The 24,313-nt window shown below is 36.9% G+C and overlaps 1 protein-coding gene across 1 annotated transcript; it reads right to left on the bottom strand.

The window, feature by feature from the left end:
• On the bottom strand, nucleotides 1-24,285 carry Rnmt (RNA guanine-7 methyltransferase). Its single transcript, XM_042683683.1, has 11 exons — nucleotides 24,231-24,285; nucleotides 20,704-21,156; nucleotides 18,973-19,108; nucleotides 16,219-16,344; nucleotides 14,145-14,257; nucleotides 11,260-11,441; nucleotides 10,411-10,575; nucleotides 8,071-8,188; nucleotides 4,349-4,450; nucleotides 2,691-2,724; nucleotides 1-1,021 (listed from the first exon to the last, which is right to left on the bottom strand). The coding sequence occupies exons 2-11, from the start codon at nucleotides 21,115-21,117 to the stop codon at nucleotides 984-986; spliced, it is 1,428 nt and encodes a 475-aa protein (XP_042539617.1). The 5' UTR covers nucleotides 21,118-21,156; nucleotides 24,231-24,285; the 3' UTR covers nucleotides 1-983.
• Nucleotides 24,286-24,313: the final 28 nt, after the last annotated feature.

The raw sequence follows: 24,313 nt of genomic DNA, 5'->3' as shown, positions 1-24,313 counted from the left end.
TTAATTACATAACTGTGACAATTTTAATGATAATTATAGTGGTGCTGAAATGGCAAACAGACTTTTGAATGGCAATTAGACAATGAAAGTACTGACTATGCAACAGAGAGAGCAACAGGCATTGCTGACCCTGGACTGAAGGGCTCCTCATCAGTAACCTGCCTAACACTAGTGACAATCAACCTGAAGTCTGTCTACCGCTTCCTTACAGCGCCATGTGTACATCTGAAAAAAATCAAAGAAGATTTTCACAAAACCACTAAATTAAGCACAGCATCATTGTTCAGTGAAGAAAATCAACATGTCTAATTACAACCTTAAATAGCAATACAGTAACTGCTATGGTAGGAAATTCTTCAAAGCCAAAAAATTCCAAAATAATTCCATGCTGCCATCTAAAATGTTCTAAATAACTCTAGAATTGCAGCATATTCGGCAGCTATTTTATAAAAATGCAATAAATTGGTAAAATTCTAGCTAGATAACTTTTATGACCATCTAAAATCAAGTTTTAAACTTAACTTTAGCAATATATACTGTACATTCAAACGTACAGATTGTAATCTACTTATCTTGAAAAACACTGCAACAAAACTGAACATGAGTGCACACTGGCAAGCCAATCTGCTCTCGCTAATTCTACAGCTGTCATAAGTCAGCTCTGTAAACACACACTCAACGATCAGTACTGCAGAGATCAGCTGCTTTAACAAGTATCATTTTTATGCGCTAAGACTATAGAGACGAATGGGAATTCTTAGAACACTACTCAAAAATAGATTTTTAAAGACGAAGGTCTCAAATCATTCTTCTATATACACGCCAAGTTAGTCTGTCACAGACAAATATTCAATTTATACAATGGAGTTTCTGCGGCATTTACGGTCAGTTTTATATTAAACATACAGCTATCAAATCTATCTGAGATGGATTGTTCCAATCTGTGAAGGACGGAGTGGTAGTTGGCACAGTTGTTTAAGTGCTCATTGCTGCTTCTCAAAGGCAAAAACCAAGTAAATACCTAAGGAAGAAATAAAAGTTGTGTTTAGTTTCTCATCTCTTGAAGATAAACAAAACAACTGCAATCTGGTTTATAGCTTGGTGAGAGCTCTTAGGTTCTCAAGTAGTTTTTTTTTTTTTTTTGGTCAGTCATAGGGCTTGAACTCTGGGCCTGGGCACTGTCCCTCAGCTCTTCAGCTCAAGGCTAGTGCTCTACCTCTTGGGCCACAGTGCCACTTCTGGTTTGCTCAGGAGATAAGAGTCTCATGGCCTTTCCTGCCGGGGCTGGCTTAGAACTGTGATCCTCAGATCTCTGCCTCCTGAGTAGTTAGGATTATAGTCGTAAGCCACTGATGCCCACTTCTCAAGTAGCTTTTGAGGAAGAAAAACCAACAATTTCAAAAGTTCTGTATTATTTGCTTCATATTTAGGCAGTAAGAGATTGTTAAATGTTTATGTCAAAATGAATACTGCCCATAATAGAGAAATCACAGGCCATGGGAAAGTGAATTTATCAGGTCTAATAAATCCCTTAAAACTGTTTAACATAATAAAAACAAAGTATAAAAGCAACAAAAACTAAACTAAAAGCATCTTAAGCACTCAAATGTTTTTACCTGGAGCAAGTTAGTAGGTAGAAGAATAATTACATTTACAATAAGTACTACTAGCTGTAGCAATCTAAAATTTCTATTTACAAAAACTTAAAAACTAATAAGAATATGAGGGGTACATGTAACAGAGAACTATGAAGTAGAAATAGAAGAGACACACATAATATGACATGTTAAAATCCATCCAATTACCCAAGTGTGGCACTATAGGGCTTACTAAGGAAGTTGAGTCATCATTTGCCTGTGATATAGTCCAGGGAGAGGGAGGAGAACTGAACTCCAGGCAAATCTATGTTATACAGTGAATTCAAGACCAGCTTGGGCCACATAGCAAGACCCTGTCCAAACAAATCAAACCAAACCAACCAACCAACCAAAAACAAAAAATATTGGATGTTAGTGATTCATGCTTGTAATCCTAGCTACTCAGAAGACTGAGATATGGAGGACTGGAGGTCCAGGTAACGTAGGCAAAATGGTCATTAGACGACATCTCAACCAGCAGCTGGCATGGTAGTGAACACCTGTCACCCAGGAGGATAAGAGTGGATAAGTTCAAAGATCAAAGACCAAAGATTAAAGTCAACCTAGGCAAAATATTTGTGAGACTTCAACTCAACAGCAAAGGCTGAGTTCGATGGTGTGTATCTGTCATCTCACCTACGGAAGGAAGCATGAATAGGACTGCAGTGTAGACTAGCCCAGGCAAAAACAAAGACTGTATCTCAAATACAGTCAGAACAAAAAGGGCTGGAGGCATGGCTCAAAAATAACAGTGCCTGCCTAGAATGAGTGAAGCCTGAGATCAAACAGAATTCTGAGGTAAAGAAATCAGAGACAGCTGTTTAGTAATAAGAAACATCTACAGATGCTCATCAAAGTTTATGTTGAGCAAGAGTCTAAATAGATTTCCCCTCATCATCACATAGCAAGAAAGATTACATATATACAGGAATACAGATTTGTGTATACAAATACAACCTAAAATGTGCCAGAAAAACTCTAAAGCTTTCAAGCATTAATGATACTTTGAAACTGAATCTCTGAAATGCTCACTTAAACAGATGACATACTTACTTGTAGCTTCCCATTCTGACTTACTTAAGGTTCCCTAAAATTAAAAAGAGAATTTTAGATTCAAAATGGAAGTAAACATACGCTTATTTTTCAATAGTGGCTGGAGGTAGCTAAAATCTCCTTATTTCACTGTATGTATGTATGTATGTATGTGTTTTGTGTGTTATACACATAAATCAATGAGATTTCTTTTTAGTGATATCTTACCATTTTTTCCCTCCTGCCAAAAAGGTTGAATGTGTATAGTGAAAGTATTAGAGTGAGAGAGAGAGAATGAAGGAGATAGGGAGAGATGGAGAGGAAATGAGAGAAGAGAGGAAGGGGAGAGATGGTATGTATGTACGTAACTATAAAATGCATCTATCTGAAACTTTTACAACAGTAAATAGCACTGGAGGAGGGAGTATTATTTTTGTTTTCCAAAGAAACCACAAAACAAAGTATATATCATAAAAGAAATGAATTAACATAAATGAAACATTTCAACACAGTATGTGCTTTGCACATGCCACTGAGACTCAGCAGCATCAGTTCTAGGTGTCATTTGGAAGGGATGAATATGAACAGTATTCAAAGATATCTTAGAAATTTGATATGGAACTGTTGTTCTACTGATGATGAAGCTCAGCTAGAGCTCATAATCACTGTGGTATTATCACACTCCTAATTTTTAAAAAGTGTGGCAGTTTTCACACTTTGTACATTCACTTTGCACCCACTTCTGCATTTAACCTCATGGTAGTCTGAGTTCTGTGTCTGGAACATAGAGTCAGTGGCATTTCTGAGAACAAAGAATCTTGTAAATAAGGGAAACCATGGGACCTATGTTTCTTTGGCCTGACTTACTTTACTTAATTTTTTCTAAGTCTTTCCATTTCCTAACAAATAGGGCAATGTCATTCTTTCTGATGGAGGCATAAAATTCTATTGTGTATATATACCTCCCTTATTTACAATAACTATGTATGTCTGAGACAAGCAGAAACTGTCAGATAAGTTGATGTTAGGCAAAATGAACCCCAAGATAAGGACTCAAATGGTTTTTCTTTCTTGCTATTGTTTCTAACATATTTATAAGATGATTTTTTTTGTTGTTGTTTTGTATGTCCCTTCCCCCCCCCCCCCCCCCCCCCCGGCATAACCCGTTTTCACTGTATTTGATGTTGGTATAATTTGGGGAGAGGAAAGGAAAAAACAAAATGTTTAAATAGGGATACAGGTGGACCCATTGCAACAATGAGATGTACAAGACATTATGTTGAAAAACGAACTTTACAACTTTGGCCCGGGGTGGGGCAGGGGGCAGGGATGGTAAGGGGAAGGAGGAGGCAACAATGCTTGATAAGAAATATACTCATTACCTTGCTCATGTAATTGTAACCCCTCTGTACGGTATTTTCACAATAAAAAAAAATTTAAAAAAAAAGAATCTTGTAACGCAAGCCTTCCCTACTCTACTGCCTCAGGTATGACACATTCTGAACTCACTGAAGTAAGTTTATCCCATGTCCCATTCAAAAGCTACCGTAACTTAGGAGGAACAGACTACCATATATTTGATTTGTAATTCAGTATTGTGAACACATGAATTGGTCAGTGAAACCTCCACATAATGTATGATTCCCCGCTCATTCTCTGTAAAATTCTGTTAAACTTACCAAAGGTAATCTTACTTGACTGTTCTTCATGTACTCTGCAGCATGTTTATAGTCATCCGCCTTTTCAGAGGTAAGTTTAGAATTCTCATTTGCAGGATATGGCTGGGGGAAACAAATGAAATCTTTAGTTATTACATTGAAATTTGTAAATCAGAATTTGACACAGTAAAGCACTAAAATAAAATACTAAGAATAATCCTGGAATATTAGTTTAGGACTACAGACTATATATTATTTAAAAGTATGAATAAAAAAGAATAAGAGGGAATTTTCTCTTAAAGCATATTCTTGGAAAATTTAAAGCTGAAATAAACTCCATAGTTTATCACAACCAAGGACCATTAGTAGCAAACCTCTGCATCTTTCTGACTGCTGGTCAAGAGCTTCTTCAGCTATATAGAAGATATTATCAAGAGTTAAATATTAACACAATGGCAATTTATCAACATTATCAACTAGAAATAATAAAAATGAAAATGTTAAGTCAAGCCAAGCACAGGTGGCTCATGCCTATAATCCTAGTACTCAGGAGGTTGAGATCTGATGACTGTGGGTTCAAAGCCAGCCTATATAGCAAAGTCCCTGACACTCTTATGTCCAAACCCCAGAACAGACAAAAAAGTTTCTAATTACCTCAACTGGTATTTAACCAATTTGAAATAATATTGCTTTATACTATGAAATAATCTATCTTTTTTTAATACATGCAACTCAAAGCGTAATTGTGTGTGTGTGTGTGTGTATGTGTGTGTGTGTATTCCCTCCCTCAGACAGTTCAAGAATTTTAACTTAGGGACGTGTGCTTGGTAGGTTGGTATTCTACTCCTTGAGCCACACCCCCAGCCTAGGCTGGCCTGGAACTTAATTCTTTCAGAGCTTAGCTCACTGAGTAGGTACAATTATAGGCATGTCTAGATAAATACTGTACCTATAAAGGTTATATATTTTGTATAACTTTTGTCATATAACCACAAACCAGATAGAAAGGAATTAATAAAACCTAGGTCTCTAGAAGGGACTTTTAAGAAAATGATCCATAAACACCTAGTGTGCTTTCTTCTTTTTCCTTTCTCTTTAAAAACAATTTAAAGGAAGTCCAGGCATTAAAAATTAAGTTATTATTGCTGGGTGCCAGTGGCTCATGCCAGTAATCTTAGCTATTCAAGAGGCTGAGATCTGAGGATTATAGTTCAAAGCCAGCCCGGGCAGAGAAGTCCCTGTGAGACTCTTATATCCAACAAACCAGTCAAAAACTGGAAGCAGTTCTGTGGCTCAAGTAGTAGAGAGCTAGTCTTGAGTACAAAGAGGCTCAGGAACAGAGCCCAGGCTCTCAGTTCACCCTACAATTTAAAAAAAAAAAATTTAAGCCATTCATTTGCTATTTAAGAGTACGGGTCAGGCTGGGTATAGCACCAGGTGTCTGTAATCCAAGCATTGGGGAGGTGGAATCAAACAGGATCATGAGTTCTAGGGCTACATAGCAAGACTGTGAATTAAAAATCAAACCCCCAAAAGCCCCACACAAAGTACTGAGCTATTTGGGAATTTCATTTTATATGCATTATTTTACTTTTTAGCACATCTTAATGCAAGGCATAATATAACACTATTTTTAAAAAATTCTATCTATCTTACAATACTATCACTATGTCATAAAGCTTCAGAACTTTATTCTGAATGGTTTACAGAACATTCTGTCATAAATCTATTTTGTTCTCCAACTTCTCACTGTACAGTTCCACCAGATCATGTGCCTTCCAGTCAGTGTACGCCTTCTCCCCTACTAATCATTTTGAAAGACCATATTAAAGTTACAAAAGTGACCCCCTCCTCCCAAAAAAGCTTACTAAAATGAATATATGCTAGGATCTCCTCTCAAAGGAGCTACTTTTCCAGAACTTTTCCCAGAGTAAATTCATTGGTAAAAACAGCAAGTGGGTGTCAGGCTGTGGTGTGTACAGTTCCTTGGCAGACCACGTCTTTCCATTCTTTCTTCCGCTACTGCGCACTCTAGGAAAGCTGCAAGTCTGGGCCAGCTGAAGGCTGATGCTTCAGGAAATGACTTTTTAATGGTAAATATCAGGTAGATCCACTTGAACCTCTGAACTATAGTGCAGCATCTTGACTGCTCTAATTTCTGGTCTCAATGTCCCTCCAAATCATCCTCCCTAATGCTACTCAAGTGGCATCATGTCCTCTCCTGCTCCACACATCCTTCAGGAAGTGACTTTGTCATGAAGTAGGGGAAAATTTTGTTTTTAGTCTTTCTGAACTATTGCTGTTATTGCTGTGTCTAAAACAGACCTAGTCATAGGTTCATGTCCCTAACAGCAGGGTGGAGAATGGGGACTGGGTAGAAAAGCAGTGCGCTAAAGAAATACAAATTACTATCAGCTCCTCAAACATTCCCACTCTCTCCTGCCCTTTTGTGTATTATTACACCTTGCTTTTTCTTTACCACTGCTGCTGTTCTCAATGTCTCTTTATCTTTTGAAGATCTTTCTTCTCTCCTATCTCATTATCTGGAGTACATTTTAAGATAAATGACAAATGAATTCACTGCCTATATGCTAAGGAAAATATAAATGAGTGCTCATTGTGGAAGCAAAGCCCCACGAAGAAAGGCATGTGCTAAAGGTGTGCCAGCCTAGGAAACTAATAAACACACATTTTCTAGTTTTCTCTCCCTAAAAACAAGCAAAATAAGCTCCTATTCTTAATACAAAGCAAATGTAAACAATCCTAAGTAATAGAAAATACAATGATTATGGGTGTCAAAAGACAAGTTAGGACTTGATCTTCCTACTCATGAGGGAGTGGGTATATAGTAACCTTCTGGACTGCCAATACAAAAATAGAAGAAAATCTAAATTAACAGCTATGTAACCTTAAACCCTTCACTTAATCCTCTCTGAGCCTAAGACTTCCCAGTTAAAAACTGTGAAAACTTTACTTTCTTCATGAGGTTAATTATGAGGATAAGACAGTAAGCCTAAAGTACTTAAGAGAATAAATATATTAAACTGAATTATCTAAAGTTTAATGTCCATTTGGTGACTACGTTCTGCTGACATGTGATTCTTATCAATAGCAAACATGTTCACTGAATATTTTATACCTGTTTAATAGAGATAAAAAGGAAAGCAACTGATGGCTGTAGGTTCAAAGTTGCACAGACTCCTTGAACTGTTGTATGAGAAAACGTGCCTGGGTCCAGGCAGTAAAGTGAATCTTAGTTTTACCACATTCTAAAAGATAAAGTCTTGCTAGACAGTCATCAAAGAACACAATCGTGCATGGGAGGAGCTGCCTTGGACTACTGAAATAATCACAGGACACTCTTATAAAGAAGCAGTTCATATCTAAAGGTATTTTTTCCTTCTGGGGGACATTTACTCATGTCTGTCACAACTGGGACACTGCTGGCAAATATCTAGATGGTAAAGGCCAGGAATGCTACAGTAAACTCTACAGGGCACACAATAACATCTTTCCAGTCCACCATGTCAACAGTGCTGAAGGAGAAACTGTTTGAATTTGATAAGAGCATCACTCATTCATTCGCCAAATACTGAACACCCACCATAGAAAACTTCTGTATTAATTTGTCTGGGAGCTAAGTCCTGAACAGTTGTAATTCCCTATGCCTATATAGCCTTGAAAAGATCTTAAAAACAAGTTCAACACAACTTGGAATTTTTATAGCCTTTCTGGATTCTTACCTCTAGGGCCTGCATTCGCTTCAATAGCATTTTATTTTCATTGTTCTTAATTTTTTCTTCATAGAACTCCAGAAATGTTTTCTTGTAGACTAGTTTCATGTTGTATTTCTTTGCCATTCTGTCCAAAACAGATTAATGAAAAGGATTCCAAATATTTGTAATTCCTCAACAGCTTCTTTTTGTACTACCACAATGACATAGTCATAAGAAAACTTGGAAAAAGACAGATTAAGTGAAGTAAGCCAGACCCAAAGAAACATAGGCTGCTGGGTTTCCCTCATTTGTAATAATTAGTATATGTTGGAAGTGGCACTGTGGCTCAAGTGGTAGAGCGCTCACCTTGAGCTGAAGAGCTCAGGGACAGTGCCCAGGCCCAGAGTTCAAGACCCACAACCAACAAAAATAAATAAATAAATAAAGTTAGTATATGTCCATCATAGTCTTAGCAGCGGCTTACAATAAATAGCTCAATAGCTATGTATATATGACAATATAAAATGATGCTAATCAAAATGAACTCCACGATCTGGAAATAGGAGGGTTTTTTTTTTTTTTAATGTACTGCATGAAGTTATTTCTTTTTCTTCTCCTCCCCTTTGGTTTATCCTATTGTCACTATTTTTAATCTGGTACCCTGTGTCTTGTATATAGGGGAAGGAAAGGGGAACGAAGTAGTGAGACAAAGGGCAAAGGGTCAACCAATGCAACAATAATATTCACAAGACACTTTGTTGGAAATAAACTTTACAACTTGCGGGGGAGGGTGGGTTGGGGGGAGGGAGAACGGGAGCAAATGAGGGAAGGGGTAACAATATTCGACAAGAAATGTACTCATTACTGTAATCCCTCTGTATATCACCTTTACAACAAAATTAAATTAAAAAAACAAAAAAGAAAGCTAGTACTCTCTCCCTAAGTTCACAACAGTGTAATACTAACTTAAAGGAGGAACTTAGTAACTGTGCCCACATAAAATAAGCTTCTAAATGCCTGTAGATAGCGGAGAAATGTGATAGCCTCAGGGGCTGAAGGATGGAGAGTTTTAGGGAATATTTTTTTTGCCCATGCTATTTTACTTATTTGACCCGCTCCCTCCAAACCTAGCTGCATTAAAAACAGCTGCTTTCTTTTACTTGTTAATACTACTGGGGTCTGACTTCAAGGACTCATGCGTGCTATGCAAGTGCTTGCTTGAGCTATTTGTCCTGTGTCTCCAAGCCCTTCTTCGTTTGTGTTGTTTTTTTTTAAGATAGGGATTTGGTGTCTTTGCCTGGGGAAGACTTGAACTTTGTTGATCCTCCTGTCTCATCACCAGGTAGCTGGGACTATAGGAGTACAATGTCTAGCCCAACACTTTGTAAAAAAGTTTATTCTACTTCCTGGATTCCATCCTCTAGCAAAGATATATACTATTAATTTTTACTATACATCTCAAACTACTTCTTTGTAGTTTTAGAATTCTTTTTTTTTAACCAAACTTCTAGATGTTAAAGGTTTTGAAGAACTGGCTCCACGGGTGCCTAAAGCTATCTAGAACATGGCTCTTGGGACATCAACTCCACTGCTCATAGAAATCCTACCCCTTGGAGATGTCATAGACATTCTCTTAATTTCTCAAATATAAGACTGAACCTCACAAGATTATTTTTCTGACAATCATTATTCCTACAATAAAATCTTCTCTTTTCCCTATACCTAATGTGGTCAATGTACCACTAAGTTCTCTGTACTTTATAACTTCAAATAGGTCCACCTTTCCTCCTTCATTTGCCACCACTGAGACCAACAACCATCAGAGTAATGGCCTCTATTTGAGTTGACTTTGTACTCTTCTCTCTAGCAGGAAGAATAAGCCTGATCATTGCCTTCAATTTTCTCCAGGGCTACAGTTTGCCATAATACTTAGGAACTAAGGTGCCCAGGAGATGTACATCCCTGAATCAGGATTTTAACTGCTCTATGAAACACAAGCAATTTCAAAGTCATACTGAAATGTAAACAATTATCTCTATGAAAAGGAGAACCTTTAGCTAATGAAAACTCCTTTTATATATTACCCAAATCACTAGCATTTACATCAAGTTTTTGCTATACATAAGGTCAGGTAACTTCTGCCATGACTGAAGGTGACCGGCTTCTTTTCTTACCCACAGGATAATGTATTCTAGGAATGGACAAAAAAAACCCCAAAACTACAAAACTTAGGCTGTAAGAGTTGTACTGTCCCAAACCTGGATATAAGATTACCACTTAACAAGTCACACTTTTTCTTGGTTCCCACTAAAATGTGATGAGTAGTGCTATTAATAAAAGGATAGTAATAAAGTAAAACATTCTTACTCAGTTAGTAGTGGAAAATAGACCAAGAATTCAGGAACATCCACTACACCTTCCAAGTTGAAGTCATATTTGCATCCAAATAAAGGATAATCTCCTTTCTTCTGAAACTTCACAGTATATATTTCATTTCCAAATGATTCTGTTTCTGAAGCTTCAAGGCGTCTTCTACCAGGGTTATCCCACAACCAAATATAAAGATTAGCATACCTTTTTCAGTCATATTAAACATGTGAAAAACTACATGGTACCATTTTAAAAGATAGTGGTTAGCTTTTTAATTGCTCTCAAGCTACTTTACTCAAGAAGTTGAGATCTGAAGATTAAGTATGAAGCCAGCCTGGGCAATAAGTCTTGTGAGAGTCTTATTTCCAATTAACAAGCAAAAAACCATAAGTAAAATTGTAAATAAGTAGTAGAATGCTAACCTTGAGCGAAAAAGCTCTGAAGAACAATACCCAGTCCCCAGGACCAGCACATAAATAAATTAGTAGTCATGCACTGAAAGACCATGACTGTCTCTCATATGTAAATCAGGCTTGAAGGTACCACTTACTGCAGCCTTCATTTTTGGATTGGCAGTTTGCTTATCATGATAGCCTCTAGTTTAGTTAAATTTAGCCTCCAACTTATACATAGAAAGATTTTGTTTTTATGAGCTTATCTGTGAATTAGTTCATCCTGGAGTATTTACTCAAATATACAACTAAAGTGCTCAGCATTTGTGAGACTAAATATCCTATTTATAAACTCAATTTGTGACAGACATTGACTACTTCACTCAATGGCTTACTCACTGGTTTGCTTAATACTCAGTGTTTTGCAAACTATAAAACATTTAAAAGTACTTACATCAGTTCAAGGCTATTGGGAGTGGTGCCAATGAAATAGCCTCCAGGGCTAAGCCTCTCACAAGCATTTCTGAGCATCGTGTCCGCCTGGTCAGAGGACTCAAAGGAGTAATGACAAGCAAACTGACAACTGCAGATGTCAAAGGATGTTTCTGGATCACGAAATTTGTCAGCCAAAAGTTCCTGCAACAAACATGAATTGAATAATATTTTGAGATGTTTTACTATAATTTAGGGTTCTTAAAGTAAGAGTCAGCTTCCTCTGCTGTCAACCAACTGTTTTCAACAGTCTTCCTCTTTTCTCTCAATATAAAGTTTAAAAGACTATTGTGATTTCAAATAATTTGATTCCCATTTTCATAGTAATTTAAAAACCTAGGCTCTAAAGTAATCTTTTTTAAATATATCAATCAATATGACATTTCCAGTTGATCTTTTCCTTGGGCTTTACTTCAAAGCTAAAGTGTCATTTGACAATAACTTGTATATAGAAACAAAAGCAAAAACAACAAAAAACCCTGGCCTTTAGTATCTTTAAGAAATGCAAGTATTGATAAAGTTTAAAGTGTTTCCAACTTTTTAGCAAGATACTACCACATTTCTTCTGACTTTCAAAACTGCCAACAAGTGATTAAAAGTATCTATAACAAGTTAAAAATGTTCACTTCAGGTATAGTGACTTCAATTCACAGTAGTTAAGAAATTTATTAGTTGGAAAGTGGAAAAAAAGCAAAGGATATGTAATGGTGTGAAACTAACACACAGTGAGGAAAGCACGCTGGTAAGCTCAGTTTTATTTCAAAATGAAATCAGCCCTTCAGATCTTAAGGTTCTATATCAGTAGATTCAACTAACTATAAAATGAAAATAAAAATTTTAAAAAGATAATGCTGCTGTATAGACATTTTTCTTGTCATTATTCCCTAAACATTATAGGAAAACTCTGATTTATATAGCACTTTCATTGTAGTTGGTATTATCAGCCATCTAGAGGTTTATACATGCTATCCATATGGGGGTTTCCTGGAACCAATTTCCCTGCAAACTGTGAATTAACTACATGGGGAAATAAATCCTGTTCAAACCAAAAGGCAACAGAGTGATCTGAAAAACTCTGAGAAGTAAAAAATTCTCAGCCAGGCAGCAATAGCTAATGACTGTAATCCTAGCCTTTTAGAAGGCAGAGATGAGGGAATCATCACTGAAGGCTAGATAGCCTAGGCAAAAAGTTAGAAAGAGCCCATCTCAACCAAATAGCAGGGTATAGTGACATGCCCCTTTCATCTTAAGATACAAGAGGAGCTAAGATTTGGGAGGACTGCAATTCTAGGCCAGTCTAGGCAAAAGAATTCAAGAGGACGGGCTGGGAAGTTGGCTGAGTGATAGAGTGCTTGCCTCGTATGCATGAGGCCCTGGGTTCGATTCCTTAGCACCACATAAGCAGAAAAAAAGCTGAAGTGGCACTGTGGCTCAAGTAGTAGCCTTGAGCTGAGGGACAGCACCCAGGCTCAGAGTTCAGCCCCTATGACCGACAAAAATAAATAAATAAAAGAAAAAAATATATATATATAAAGTTCAAGAGAACTTATCTCAACAGAAACAGAAAGGCATAGTGGCATCGGGTGGGGTTGGATGATGAAAGGTATAATGGTTCATACCTATCACCAACCTATAGAGGAAGTATAAATCAAAGGATAATGGCTCAGGTTGGCTCAGCAAAATCAAAACTCTATCTCAAAAATAACCAGGGCAAACAGTTTAAAAGTGTGGCTCAAGTGAATCTGCTAAATGAGCAAGAAGCCCTGAGTTCAAGCCTCATTAATGAAAAAGGGGGGGAAAAGGTAAGATATTAATTTATGATAGTATCTACTTTAAATGGAAAATGTGTTTACTAAGACTTTTGTTTTCTTTGTGTTCCTGGGCTTTAAACTGAGGGCCCCATTTGAGCTATCCCCTCAATTTTTTTCAGGTAGGGTCTCATGCTTTGGCCTGGGACTAGACTAGAACTGCCATTCTCCTACTTCTGCCTCCCACACAGTTAAACTTATAGGCATGTATTACTACATCTGCTTTTTAACTACACAAACTTTTTAACTACAATCCTCCCATTTTTCTACCTTCTGTATAAAATGTGTGAGCTAACAAATTTGGCCTATCCTAAGATTTTTATTGTTTCAAAGCACATTGTGTGTGTGAAAGAGAGACAGAGAGAGAGAAGAGAGACAGAGACAGAGAGACAAAGGCAGAAAGAGTGAGAGTATATTCTGGGGGGCTGCAACTCAGGGCCTGGGTACTGTCCCTGAGCTCTTTTGCTCATGGCTAGTGCTCTACCACTTTGAGCCACAGGTCTATTTCCAGCTTTTTTTTTTTTTTTGGTCAGTTATAGGGCTTGAACTCAAGAGCTTGGGCATTATCCTTGAGCTCTTTTGCTCAAGGCTAGTGTGCTCTACCACTCTGAGCCACAGCTCTACTTCTAGTTTTCTGGTGGTTAATTGGAGATAGTCTCAGGGACTTTCTAATGGGCTGGCTTTGAACTGGGACCCTCAGATCTCAGCCTCCTGAGTAGCTAGGATTATAGGCGTAAGCCACCAGCAGCTGACAATTTCCAGCTTTTTTTTTGGTGGTTAATTGGAGATAAGGGTCTCAGGGATTTTCCTGGCCAGGATGGCTGAAAACATCAATCCTCAGATCTTAGCCGCCTGAGCAACTAGGATTACAATTATAAGCTATGGGTGCCCAGCTCCAAAGCATATTTTAATAAATAAGCTGAGTTAAAATAAAAAATGGGGTATAGCTTGATGGAGGAATACTTGCCTACTCAGTCCAATGTTGGATCCCTTGCACCACAAAAACAAAACAAACCATAAAACTAAAAGAACCAGTTACCTTTGAACAGTCAGCAGTTATAAATTCTGCATTAAAAATGTATTCATTATCTCGACGACATTTCATGTCCTCATACCGCTGCTGACATTGCTTGACAGAAATGTCTGCAATATCTGGAAGAGATGAAGGGTGTTAGTAACAATCAACACAGATGGCAAAAACCAAGACAGTGATCTCAACCAAAAGATTGGCATTAAAATTTAGTGTGAGCAAAAAGTTACACTTACTTTAAAACTAAAGTGTTTTTCCTTTATTGCAGTGCAATTGCTTTATTAAATTTCTAAAGGAATTAACTTTCTCTTTTTCTAAATAGAGAAGCTTTCTAAATAGGTACTGACACCTTAAAGTTTCAGTATAATTCTTAAGTGCTTATTCCAAGTTAAAAGCAGAAAGGGTTGATTCCAATTTGAATCCAACACTACATATATAGATATATAGATAAATAGACAGAAATAGATATAGATATATAAGTCCACTTTTGAAAAGTTCAAGTTTCTTCTTTCAAAATAAAGTTTTTTGCCTTCCTTCTGTTTGGAGACTTGCGTAAGTAGTACAAAAGTAGGCAACTGATCATGAATAGAACAAAGCAGCATCAAAGGGTATGGGAGACACATTAAAATATTCTCTACCACTATAAAGTACAGAAAAAAGGCCAGTTTCCTTTGAAAATGTCCTTGACACAGAAGTAAAAGATAATTTTATTAACTCTTGGTTCATGAATATATCCTATAATACTTCTACTCCATAGCCAAGTGTGACTATTGTATTGTATTCTAAGCTTTGAGCTGATTTAACAGAATGACTGACAACTATGGTTATTCACACCTGAGTATCTGAAACAAATTTTCTTGAAAATCAATAGTATCACTTCAAGGAAAACAATGGATAATTTTGTTGTCAAAGATATCATTTGACTTTTGAGTGAAAAATTACAATTGGAAAAACTTCTACTAACCACCGGATGGATGTTTCTTAAGACTTTTCTGTTATTAAAACATATAGAAAATAGTATAATAGTATATAGTATATAAACAGTATATTTATACAGTATATATAATATAAATATAACAAAATATAAATTATACAGTACATATCATACAAATAGTATATTCCAAATATTACAAAAACATTTGAAAAGTACAAAATGAACTAATGGATTTTAATGAAACAAATTAAGAAAGTTTGTCACCAAGTCTTTAAATTCTCTATTATAAACAACCTTGAAGAAACTACCACTTGTCAATTTTTGATGTGAAATCAAAGATCAATACTCAAAATTAACTGAAGACATTAATTTAGCAACTACATATTAAATATCAATATAGCTGAGAATATTCCTGTTCCTATTGTTCTAGACTTTATGAAGTGCTAGCAAAAATATAAAGGAAAATATCATCATCCACATAATTAAAACATCTTCTAAATTCTCAGCTTTAATTAGGGTTAGCATCAAATGTATTCTAGTGTCTTTAACACTTACAGGGCTTATTAAACAAAAACAATTGAGAACTGTTGACTAATGTAGTAGTGCTTTGGAGGTAAAGCTGTTGTACTCCCTCTAAACATCAGAAAGAAACTATGTCAGCTGCTCCCACTCTAAAGACTGATCACTGCATTCGGTGCTTGATTTATTCGGTCACAAAGTTCCCTTAATTTTTCACTTATGCTTCAGTATCTATTTCTTTACCCTGAAATATTGTTCATGATGGAGCTAAGACAAATGTTACACTGTCTCCTCTCAACCTAAAAGTTTCAGATCACTCACACCTCCAATAGTGAACAATGAAGTTTTTCCTTTGTTTGAGGCATCTAATCACTATTCATTTTGATGTACGAATTTCCTACCTGGCCTAGTAGTTTGAAGTCTGTCCTTTAGACATGATTTGTGTCATCTTTGATAACCTCCTTCCTTGTGTGAAGGCCAAACCATCTGGAAAGTCTTAGAGCTAATTTTTTAAAAATACCCATTTAACGCACAGACCCAGCAGAAAACAAGATACTTTAGCAACAGGATAATTTCCCTCTCATCTGACTGATCACAAATAATTCTTTTCTATGCCAATATTTATCTTACCAGCACAAATTAGCTTGTTGATTCTTCCCTTTCTCCACTTGAGCAAATCTCCACCTTTACCACATCCCAGGTCCAAAACAGTGATATTCCGGGTTTTTTTCTGCCGTACCTTTTCTAGAAATTCCCCTAAAAAAAAAAAAAATCTGTCATAATGTTTTCTCTTTATTTTTACTAAAATATAAATTGTTACTATTGGTAACATGTAATATAGACTAATATATATCCATTTATGTAGTTTGTAACAATATTGCAAAATACAACCCAGAGTCAGTTAACTTGATTCTCTATCATTAAGTTTTACAAGGATAGCATTTTGAAAGCCATTTGCAGAATTTGAGTCAACATTAAGTTGTAGAAAACATTAAGTAGCATTTGTAGGAGAAAGACTTCTTTGGTAGCTTGCTCTTTTCATAGCTAGGTGTTTAACTTCCTACACACTTAAGTAAACTAAAGTAGCCACAGAATGCTTGATTATCAAAAATCTAGTCACATTTACCAACAGATATATAAGGACCATCAAAAAAAACACTACTCCTTTTTAGTTTTACTATCAGAATTTCTTTTTTTTTACTACCAGAATTCCTAAATACCCAATTTACCATATTGAACTAATTAACAAAAATCACCACATATCAATAACCAAAAAGTTTAAACAGCACCCAAAAGCTCATTTATATATACATATATGCATATGTATACATACATATATATTCACACATACATATATGGGATTTTTTTCTTTTGGGGAGTTTTGCCATGAAGCTCAGGCTAACCTTGAAAGTGTGCCTTCTCCCTTAGCTTTCTAAGTATTGGGATTACAAGTGGGAATCACCATGCCTGGCTAAAGGCTTATTAATGTCCTAAAGACATTATTCAGTATTCAGTAATTCTAGAACTTGATACAATGAATCCTGTATCTACTTTCCCTGTTAAAGTCTAACAATATGTAGTTCATGTGTACACTGTATAGATGACTAATTCTACACAAATACTTCTATAGGATCTGACAATAACTTTCAACAGAAGCACAACTATTCCACATTTAAGGTCATGTCATGTTATGAACAATAGCATAACAAATCGAAACAGTACAAATGCAATTATAAATCTTTTATTTCTAATGTGACTATTATTATATTAATAATGACTATTAGTAATAATTATATTCTTTTCAAGGAAGTCTTTATCACATTCAAGAATTGTACTCATCTATTACTAAACTGTAAGCACCAAGATAAAAGGAAAAATAAATAAGAATGTGCTGAGGAGAGAAAGGAACAAGACAGTGAAAGTTTAGCACAGATCATAATGATTAAAGTAGGACCAGAAAGACAGATGCACAGCAAATCACTCACAGAGAGTTACAACAACTGAAAAAGAAACTAATACTGAAAGGATGAGAAAAAATGTCCCATATCTGACTTATATTTTGTTACAAATACCTTTTGGAAAATTACTAGGTTAACATTATAACTAGTTTAAAAAAGTATTTATGTTTAGCATTTCATTCTTTATAGTATTTTTTTTTTTTTTAAAAAGGCATTCTCACTAGGTGCTGGTGGCTCACACCTGTAATCCTAGCTACTCAGGAGGTTGAGATCTGAGCATCTCAGGTGGAAGCCAGCCCAGGTAGCAAAGTCATGAGACTCTTATCTCCAGTTAACCACCAACAAGCTAGAAGTGAAGTTGTGGCTCAATTGGTAGAGAACTATCCTTGAGCAAAAAAAGCCCAGAGATAAGTACCCAGTACAAAAAAATACATTCTCAATTTTGCTTAGACTGGCTCAAAAAAAAACGAACATCCTTTCATTATCAAAATCTTCAAAGCAAACAATTTTAAAAAACCCTCTAAACAAGTATAAAAGACATATTTCTTTATGCATTAGATTTACAAAGCAATAAATCTATAATCACACTTTAGTCCATTTCCACTTTAATTTCAAAGATGAATATCTACTGATAAAACGCTGGTTCCCCCACAAATGAACATCTTTATCAATCTTAAAAAATAAAGATTATTTCTTTCATACAAGAATGGCAAGTTTATTGGACTAAAGATGCCAAAAAATCATGACTTTCTTGTTGACTTAATGAAACCTGAATGTTTAATCCAGAAACATGCCATTGATCCAAAACTAAGAGGAAGGCATTAATAGTATGAATGCCATTTTAATCCTACCGCCTTCTAAATGCCTACTAACTTACATCACTTGAATACCTGTTAATACCCTATTCTGTCTACCATAAAGTAAATATTACAAGTATTTACCTCAAGGGCCTAGTTTTGGATCCAGCTTTATAAAGATCCAGCTTTATAAATGTATAAAAAGTAATAGACCTGGGCTGGGAAGATGGCTCAGTGGTAGTGCTTGCCTTTCATGCATGAGGCCCTGGGTTCAATTCCTCAGCACCACATATGCAGAAAAAGCCGGAAATGGTGCTATGGCTCAAGTGGTAGAGCACTAGCCTTGAGCTGAAGAGCTGAAGGACAGAGCCCAGGCCTAGAGTTCAGTCCCTATGACTGACAAAAAAGTAATAGACTCAATAGACTCCATGGTCTGATATATAGTTAATATTTGGGAAGAAAAAAAAGAGAGAACAAGTGAGCAAGCTAGACTGGAGATGTAGCTTAGTGCTAGAGCATCTCTGACTCTTGAAAGACCCTCGTTTCAACCCCTAGTACCAAAAACAGTAGTTATTAATAATAACTTATATTTAAAAAACTGCAAATGAAAAGGCAAAGACCAATCATACCAATAAGAACGCTTTTAATCCAATTATTGAAGTTTCTTAGGTAAAAAATACGACTTTGACTACGCTTCTCCAAACCAACTTCCTGAAGTTCATTGTAGTGGGCAGCCACTGCTGAGCTGTGTCCTTCATCCAGGCTCTGAAAGAACAACAAAAAAGATTAAAGATTAGAACATAGTGAAAAGGGCTGGGAAGGTGGCTCAGTGGTAAGCGCTTGCCTTGCATGCAGGATGCCCTGGGTTCGATTCCTCAGCACCACATAAGCAAAAAGAAAAAAGCCAGAAGTGGCACTGTGGCTCAAGCGGTAGAGCGCTAGCCTTGAGCTGAAGAGCTGAGGGACAGCACCCTGGCCCAGAGTTCAGGCCCCATGACTGGACCCCCCCCCCACCAAAAAAAACAACAAAAAACTAAGCCTATCAGAACATCTGACCTATGAAAGGATAAAATACTACTAAAGTGAACCTCACTCGGCAACATTATTATCCATAGAAATGACACTAATTATCACCAGACCTAAGACTAGTTTTCCTCTATTCCATAAAAAAAGTTTAAAATTTTCACCTTGTCCTTAAAATTTGTTAATTTATTAATAAAACCAGATCCAAAGCACTAATTTAGTCCATTCAATAAATTAATCAATAGATGGCAATTATAGGAACAAAACAGAAGACATTATATTTGCGATATTATTATTGTAAAATTGGTGGATTAAACAATATACATAAGATTATAATTTAATAGACTACACTCAGTGTCAGTGACTTCTACTTACTCAAATAATTATCTAATGTAACCTGCATAAAAAAAAAAATGCATCCTGCATAAAAATTCCACATGAGGAGGAGGAGTTTTCAACAAATGATTTTCAAACAAATCTTTTATTTTACATAGTTGCTGTAATGGTTAAGATCTCACTTGAAAAACATCTGCCAGTAAAAGTTTGAAAAACTATGCTTAAAATACCAGTTCCTTTGGAAACAAGAACATCAATGGCTTATCCAATACTTTCCCCTTCATGGATGATGGCAAAATTTGACTCAGTTTTCACAACATTAAGGTTGATGGGCTGGGCGCTGGTTGCTCATGCCTATAATCCAAGCTACTCAGGAGGCTGAGATCTGAGGATCAGGGTTCAAAGCCAGTCCAGGCAAAAAAGTCTGTGAGACTCTTGCCTCCAGTTAATGAGCAAAAGGCCAGAAATGGAGGTATAGGATCAAGTAGCAGAGTGCTAGCCTTTAGTGAAAAAATTAGGCAAGAATGTGAGGCCTTGAGTTCAAACTATATCACCAGCCCAACAATAGTTTAACTTGTGTCCTATCTCTTCCTATGTATTTAAAGTAGTTACATTTGCTAGGCAGTAATGGCTTACTCCTATATCCTAGCTACTCAGTAGACTGAAAGTTGAAAGATCTAGGTTCAATGCCAGCCTTGGAAGAAAAGTCGAAGAGACTCCATTTCCAATTAACCAGCAAAATGCAAAACTGGAAGCATGGCTCAAGAAGCAGGGCCTCAGACATGGGGAAGAAAGCCAATACGAGTACAAGGGCCTGAGTTTAAGCCCTGGTACTGGTATACCTGCACAAGGGCACACATGTGTGTGCACATGTGTGTGCACACATACACACACACACAGACATTCTCAAGCTATTAACTTTATGTAAAAAACAGTATAATTCCACAGTTGCACATTTACAGCTAGTGTACTGTAGTACAAATAAAATACAAGAAACATACTTTATTTTTCTCAGGAATGTCCTCCAGTTCTCTTTTTCTCTTTTTCTGAGTGCCATCTCCAGTGGAAGGTTCATCTTTTGAAACATCATCAGTTTCCAGTTTTCTTTTCTTTGAAACACCTTCATCACCAGAACCCTTTTCCTCTGGGACAACGTCAACATCAGGTATGCTTTTCTTGGATGGAGAGTCCTCCTCATTGCTGGAACCTTCCTCTACAAGACCATCTTCAAATGCCTTTCTCTTTTTCGGTATGTTTATCTGATCACAGATAGGAGTCTTTTCAGAAAGCCCAGTCTCAGGTACAGTTGCATTGTCATTAATACTGAACGAATATTCTGCTTCAGAACCTACTGATGCTTTTGCCTGGTCAAGAGACATCTTTTCACATTTCACAGCTTTTGTAGTACTTTCCATGTCTAATTACTTGAACTGATGATAAAACCTCATGAACATCTGAAAAGGCAAAAATCTGATATTACAAAAAAAATTTATATTACAAATGCTGTCTTTAAAACAATTTTAAAGTAGGAGCTAGCTATTTCAGCATCCAATTAAAAGTTTTAATGTACATAGAATGTTGAAAAATGTTAATATATATGTACTGTGCATCAACTTGTGACTATGAAGTAGTACTAATCATAATTTTTCTAAAAATCTATGATTTTATTCATAAAGTTTTTGTGGGCATTAAAACTGATGAACTTGGGATGTAGAAATACAAATGAGTTATCTCTCATCCTCAAATCCAAAATGTTTGGAGTACCTAACAGTTGCAAATATTTGATTAGTACGTAACAATGGCCAATCAAGAATTAAATACAAATAGGGAGGGAAAGGAAATAACAAAATGCTGCAACAAGGATACAGGCTGACCCATTGTAACAATGAGATGTACAAGTCACTAAGTTGAAAAAAAAACTTTACAACTTTCAGGGGGGAGGGAAGGGAAGGGAAGTATTGGGGAGAGAAAGGATGGTATGTGAAAAACAAAGAAGGGGGTAACAATGCTGAATAGGAAATGTACTCATTGGCTTACTCATATAACTGTAACTTCTCTGTACAGTATCTTTACAATAAAAAAATTAAAAAAAGAATTAAATACAAATATTACTTTTCCAAATTTATGTATTAATTTTTGGTATAGGCATAAAACTGTTATGACATACTAAATTCTTTGGACTAAGCTAATAAAAGTAAACTTTTGATCTAAGGGATGAAGCAAATCAAGAGAAAGGTTTCAAAATTATGGTTTTAATATGAAAGCTGTCCACAAGTTCATGCATCAATGGCTTGGTTCCCCATCAAGCAGTACCATTTTGGGAGGTTCTGGAAACTTTAGGAGCTAGGCACTCATTGGAGGAAGTAGTTCACTGATGATATGCCTTTAAAGATTGTATCTGGTTCCAGAAACTGCCTCCCCTTCTCTACTTTCTGCCCGACATGAGGTGAATAGCCTTGGCTTCTACACATTCCTACTGCCATGATGTTCTGCCTCACCACAGTGCTAGAATCAACAGAGTCAATGACTATGGACAGAAATCTCTACAACAACAGCCAAAGTAAATCTTTATTCCTATTAAATTATTCTCGAAAGTATTCTGATCACAAAATATGCACAACTAACCCAGGAATCTAAAACAAGAACTTCTTAAATCCTTATTTCAAAATGGATGAAAGAGTAGAAATGGTTTTAGTCAAGGTTCAATACTTAGCTTTAAGTTTCAATGACACTTAAATCTTAGGCCTGTAAAATGGAGGGAGAGGGAAGTAACTGAGTTATCGATGGGACAGGAATTGTTAATCTACTTATTAAGTTATTCAATAAACACACTGACCTCTTAACTATAGAAGCTCAAGGTGAATTATGTCTTCAAGAAGATACAACAATGTACTATTATTAAAATGTCAGGCTAGGGGCTGGGAAGGTGGCTCAGTGGTAGAGTGCTTGCCTTTCATGCATAAGGCCCTGGGTTCGATTCCTCAGCACCACATAAGCAGAAAAAGCTGGAAGTGGCGCTGTGGCTCAAGTGGTAGTACGCGAGCCTTGAGCTGAAGAGTTGAGGGACAGCGCCAGACCCAGAGTTAAGGCCCCACAACTAACAAAAGAAAAAAGAAAAAAATCTGTAAGATTCAGATTCAGAATATGTCATGAAGACAGAACCTATTCTTAAAAAAAAAAAAAAAAGTTTTTGCATAAAGTAAAAGAACAGGTTTGCTTAAGAGAATGAGCCAGGAAGAATTTCAAGTGATGTCAGCTTTCATTAGTAACCATGTGATTTCTAAAGAGTGTCAAATAGAACTGAATCAGTGAACAAACAAATCAACCAGGGGGCCAGGTGTCATATGCAATGGCAGAGAAAGGAGAACAATGGCTAGAAAAAAGCCTAGGCAAAAGTCAGAAGAACACTATTTTAAAAACAAACCTGGCATGTGAGTGCATGCATGTAATACCAACGACTTTGGAGGTGGAGATCCAGGGTTCACCCGTTCAGACCTTCACAATACCCTAAAAAATTAAGTAGCCTGACAACTTGCCAAATAACTACTTAAAATGATTATTTGAAAAGTATAAATAGTTATGAGATCCCCATTTCTCTTCCTTTGCCATTTACTTCCTAAAAGCAAAGAAGTCAATTTTTACATTCAAATAAAGCAATATATCCTATCACCTAAAATTATTATTGCGGTTGAAGTGTGAACTTCATTTACATACATTATTTCAACAACTGTAACATCAAGAAAACAGCGTATCAGATTACTTTAGAATTGGGTGTTTAGAACTGAATATCAAATAGCCCCGTTGGTAGAGTGCTTGTTTGCCTCGCAGGCTTTAGGAGCTGGGTTCGATCCCAGCTTCTCAAAAACAGTAAAAACAGAAAGTGGCCCAATGAAAGTATACCCAACAGAAGCGAGCTCCCTGTCAGATCCCCTGAAAAAAAAACTTTAGAATTCAGACGGTCGAGTTCGATCACCGGGGACCTTTTTCGAGTTGGTTTTGAGTTCACACCTGTGAAGCCAGCCACGTCTCCAGGCCATTTCAATCTCTCCTGCCTACCCTCAGCTCAAGCTAAGTACGACTACGCTCTCACTCATCGGCTTGGCTGCACAATGCTGCGGGTTCAAGATCACGCAACGGAGTGGGGAAAGAGCTCCGCCAAATCCATCCTCCTAGGTCAGTCAATGAGCTCGACGTCTCACACTCTCAAGGCGTCGCTCAAGACGCAGCCACCCCTTCTTCAGGTCCCACACTGCGCCCAGGCCTCCCCTTAGCTCGGCACTAGGTGGGAACAGGCAGCTTCTGGCGTCTCCCCGGGCTCCCCCGGCCCGGAGAAGCAATGGCGTCCTCCATCCACTTCAGTACCCACGGGGACTATCCGCTAGGATCGCAGAAAAGCCCTTCACGCAGCTAGCAGTGGGGCAAAGGGATAAGAGGAAGAGCCACCTCGACAGTCCGTGTTCCTCTTATTAACTCCTTTACCCGAGCGAGACAGACAAAGACACAAGGACCGGCCGAAGCCCACACTCACCAACACAGCGCACCACGATTCTGTTTGCGGAAACTGCGGCTCCACGCCAGGCGCGTCTTGTTGCCTCACTTCCGGAAGCGCGG

This window comes from Dipodomys spectabilis, unplaced genomic scaffold (assembly GCF_019054845.1).
Source record: "Dipodomys spectabilis isolate Male_0828 unplaced genomic scaffold, ASM1905484v1 ptg000083l, whole genome shotgun sequence".
Lineage (NCBI taxonomy): Eukaryota > Metazoa > Chordata > Mammalia > Rodentia > Heteromyidae > Dipodomys > Dipodomys spectabilis.
This window is presented reverse-complemented; position numbering and strand designations above follow the sequence as displayed.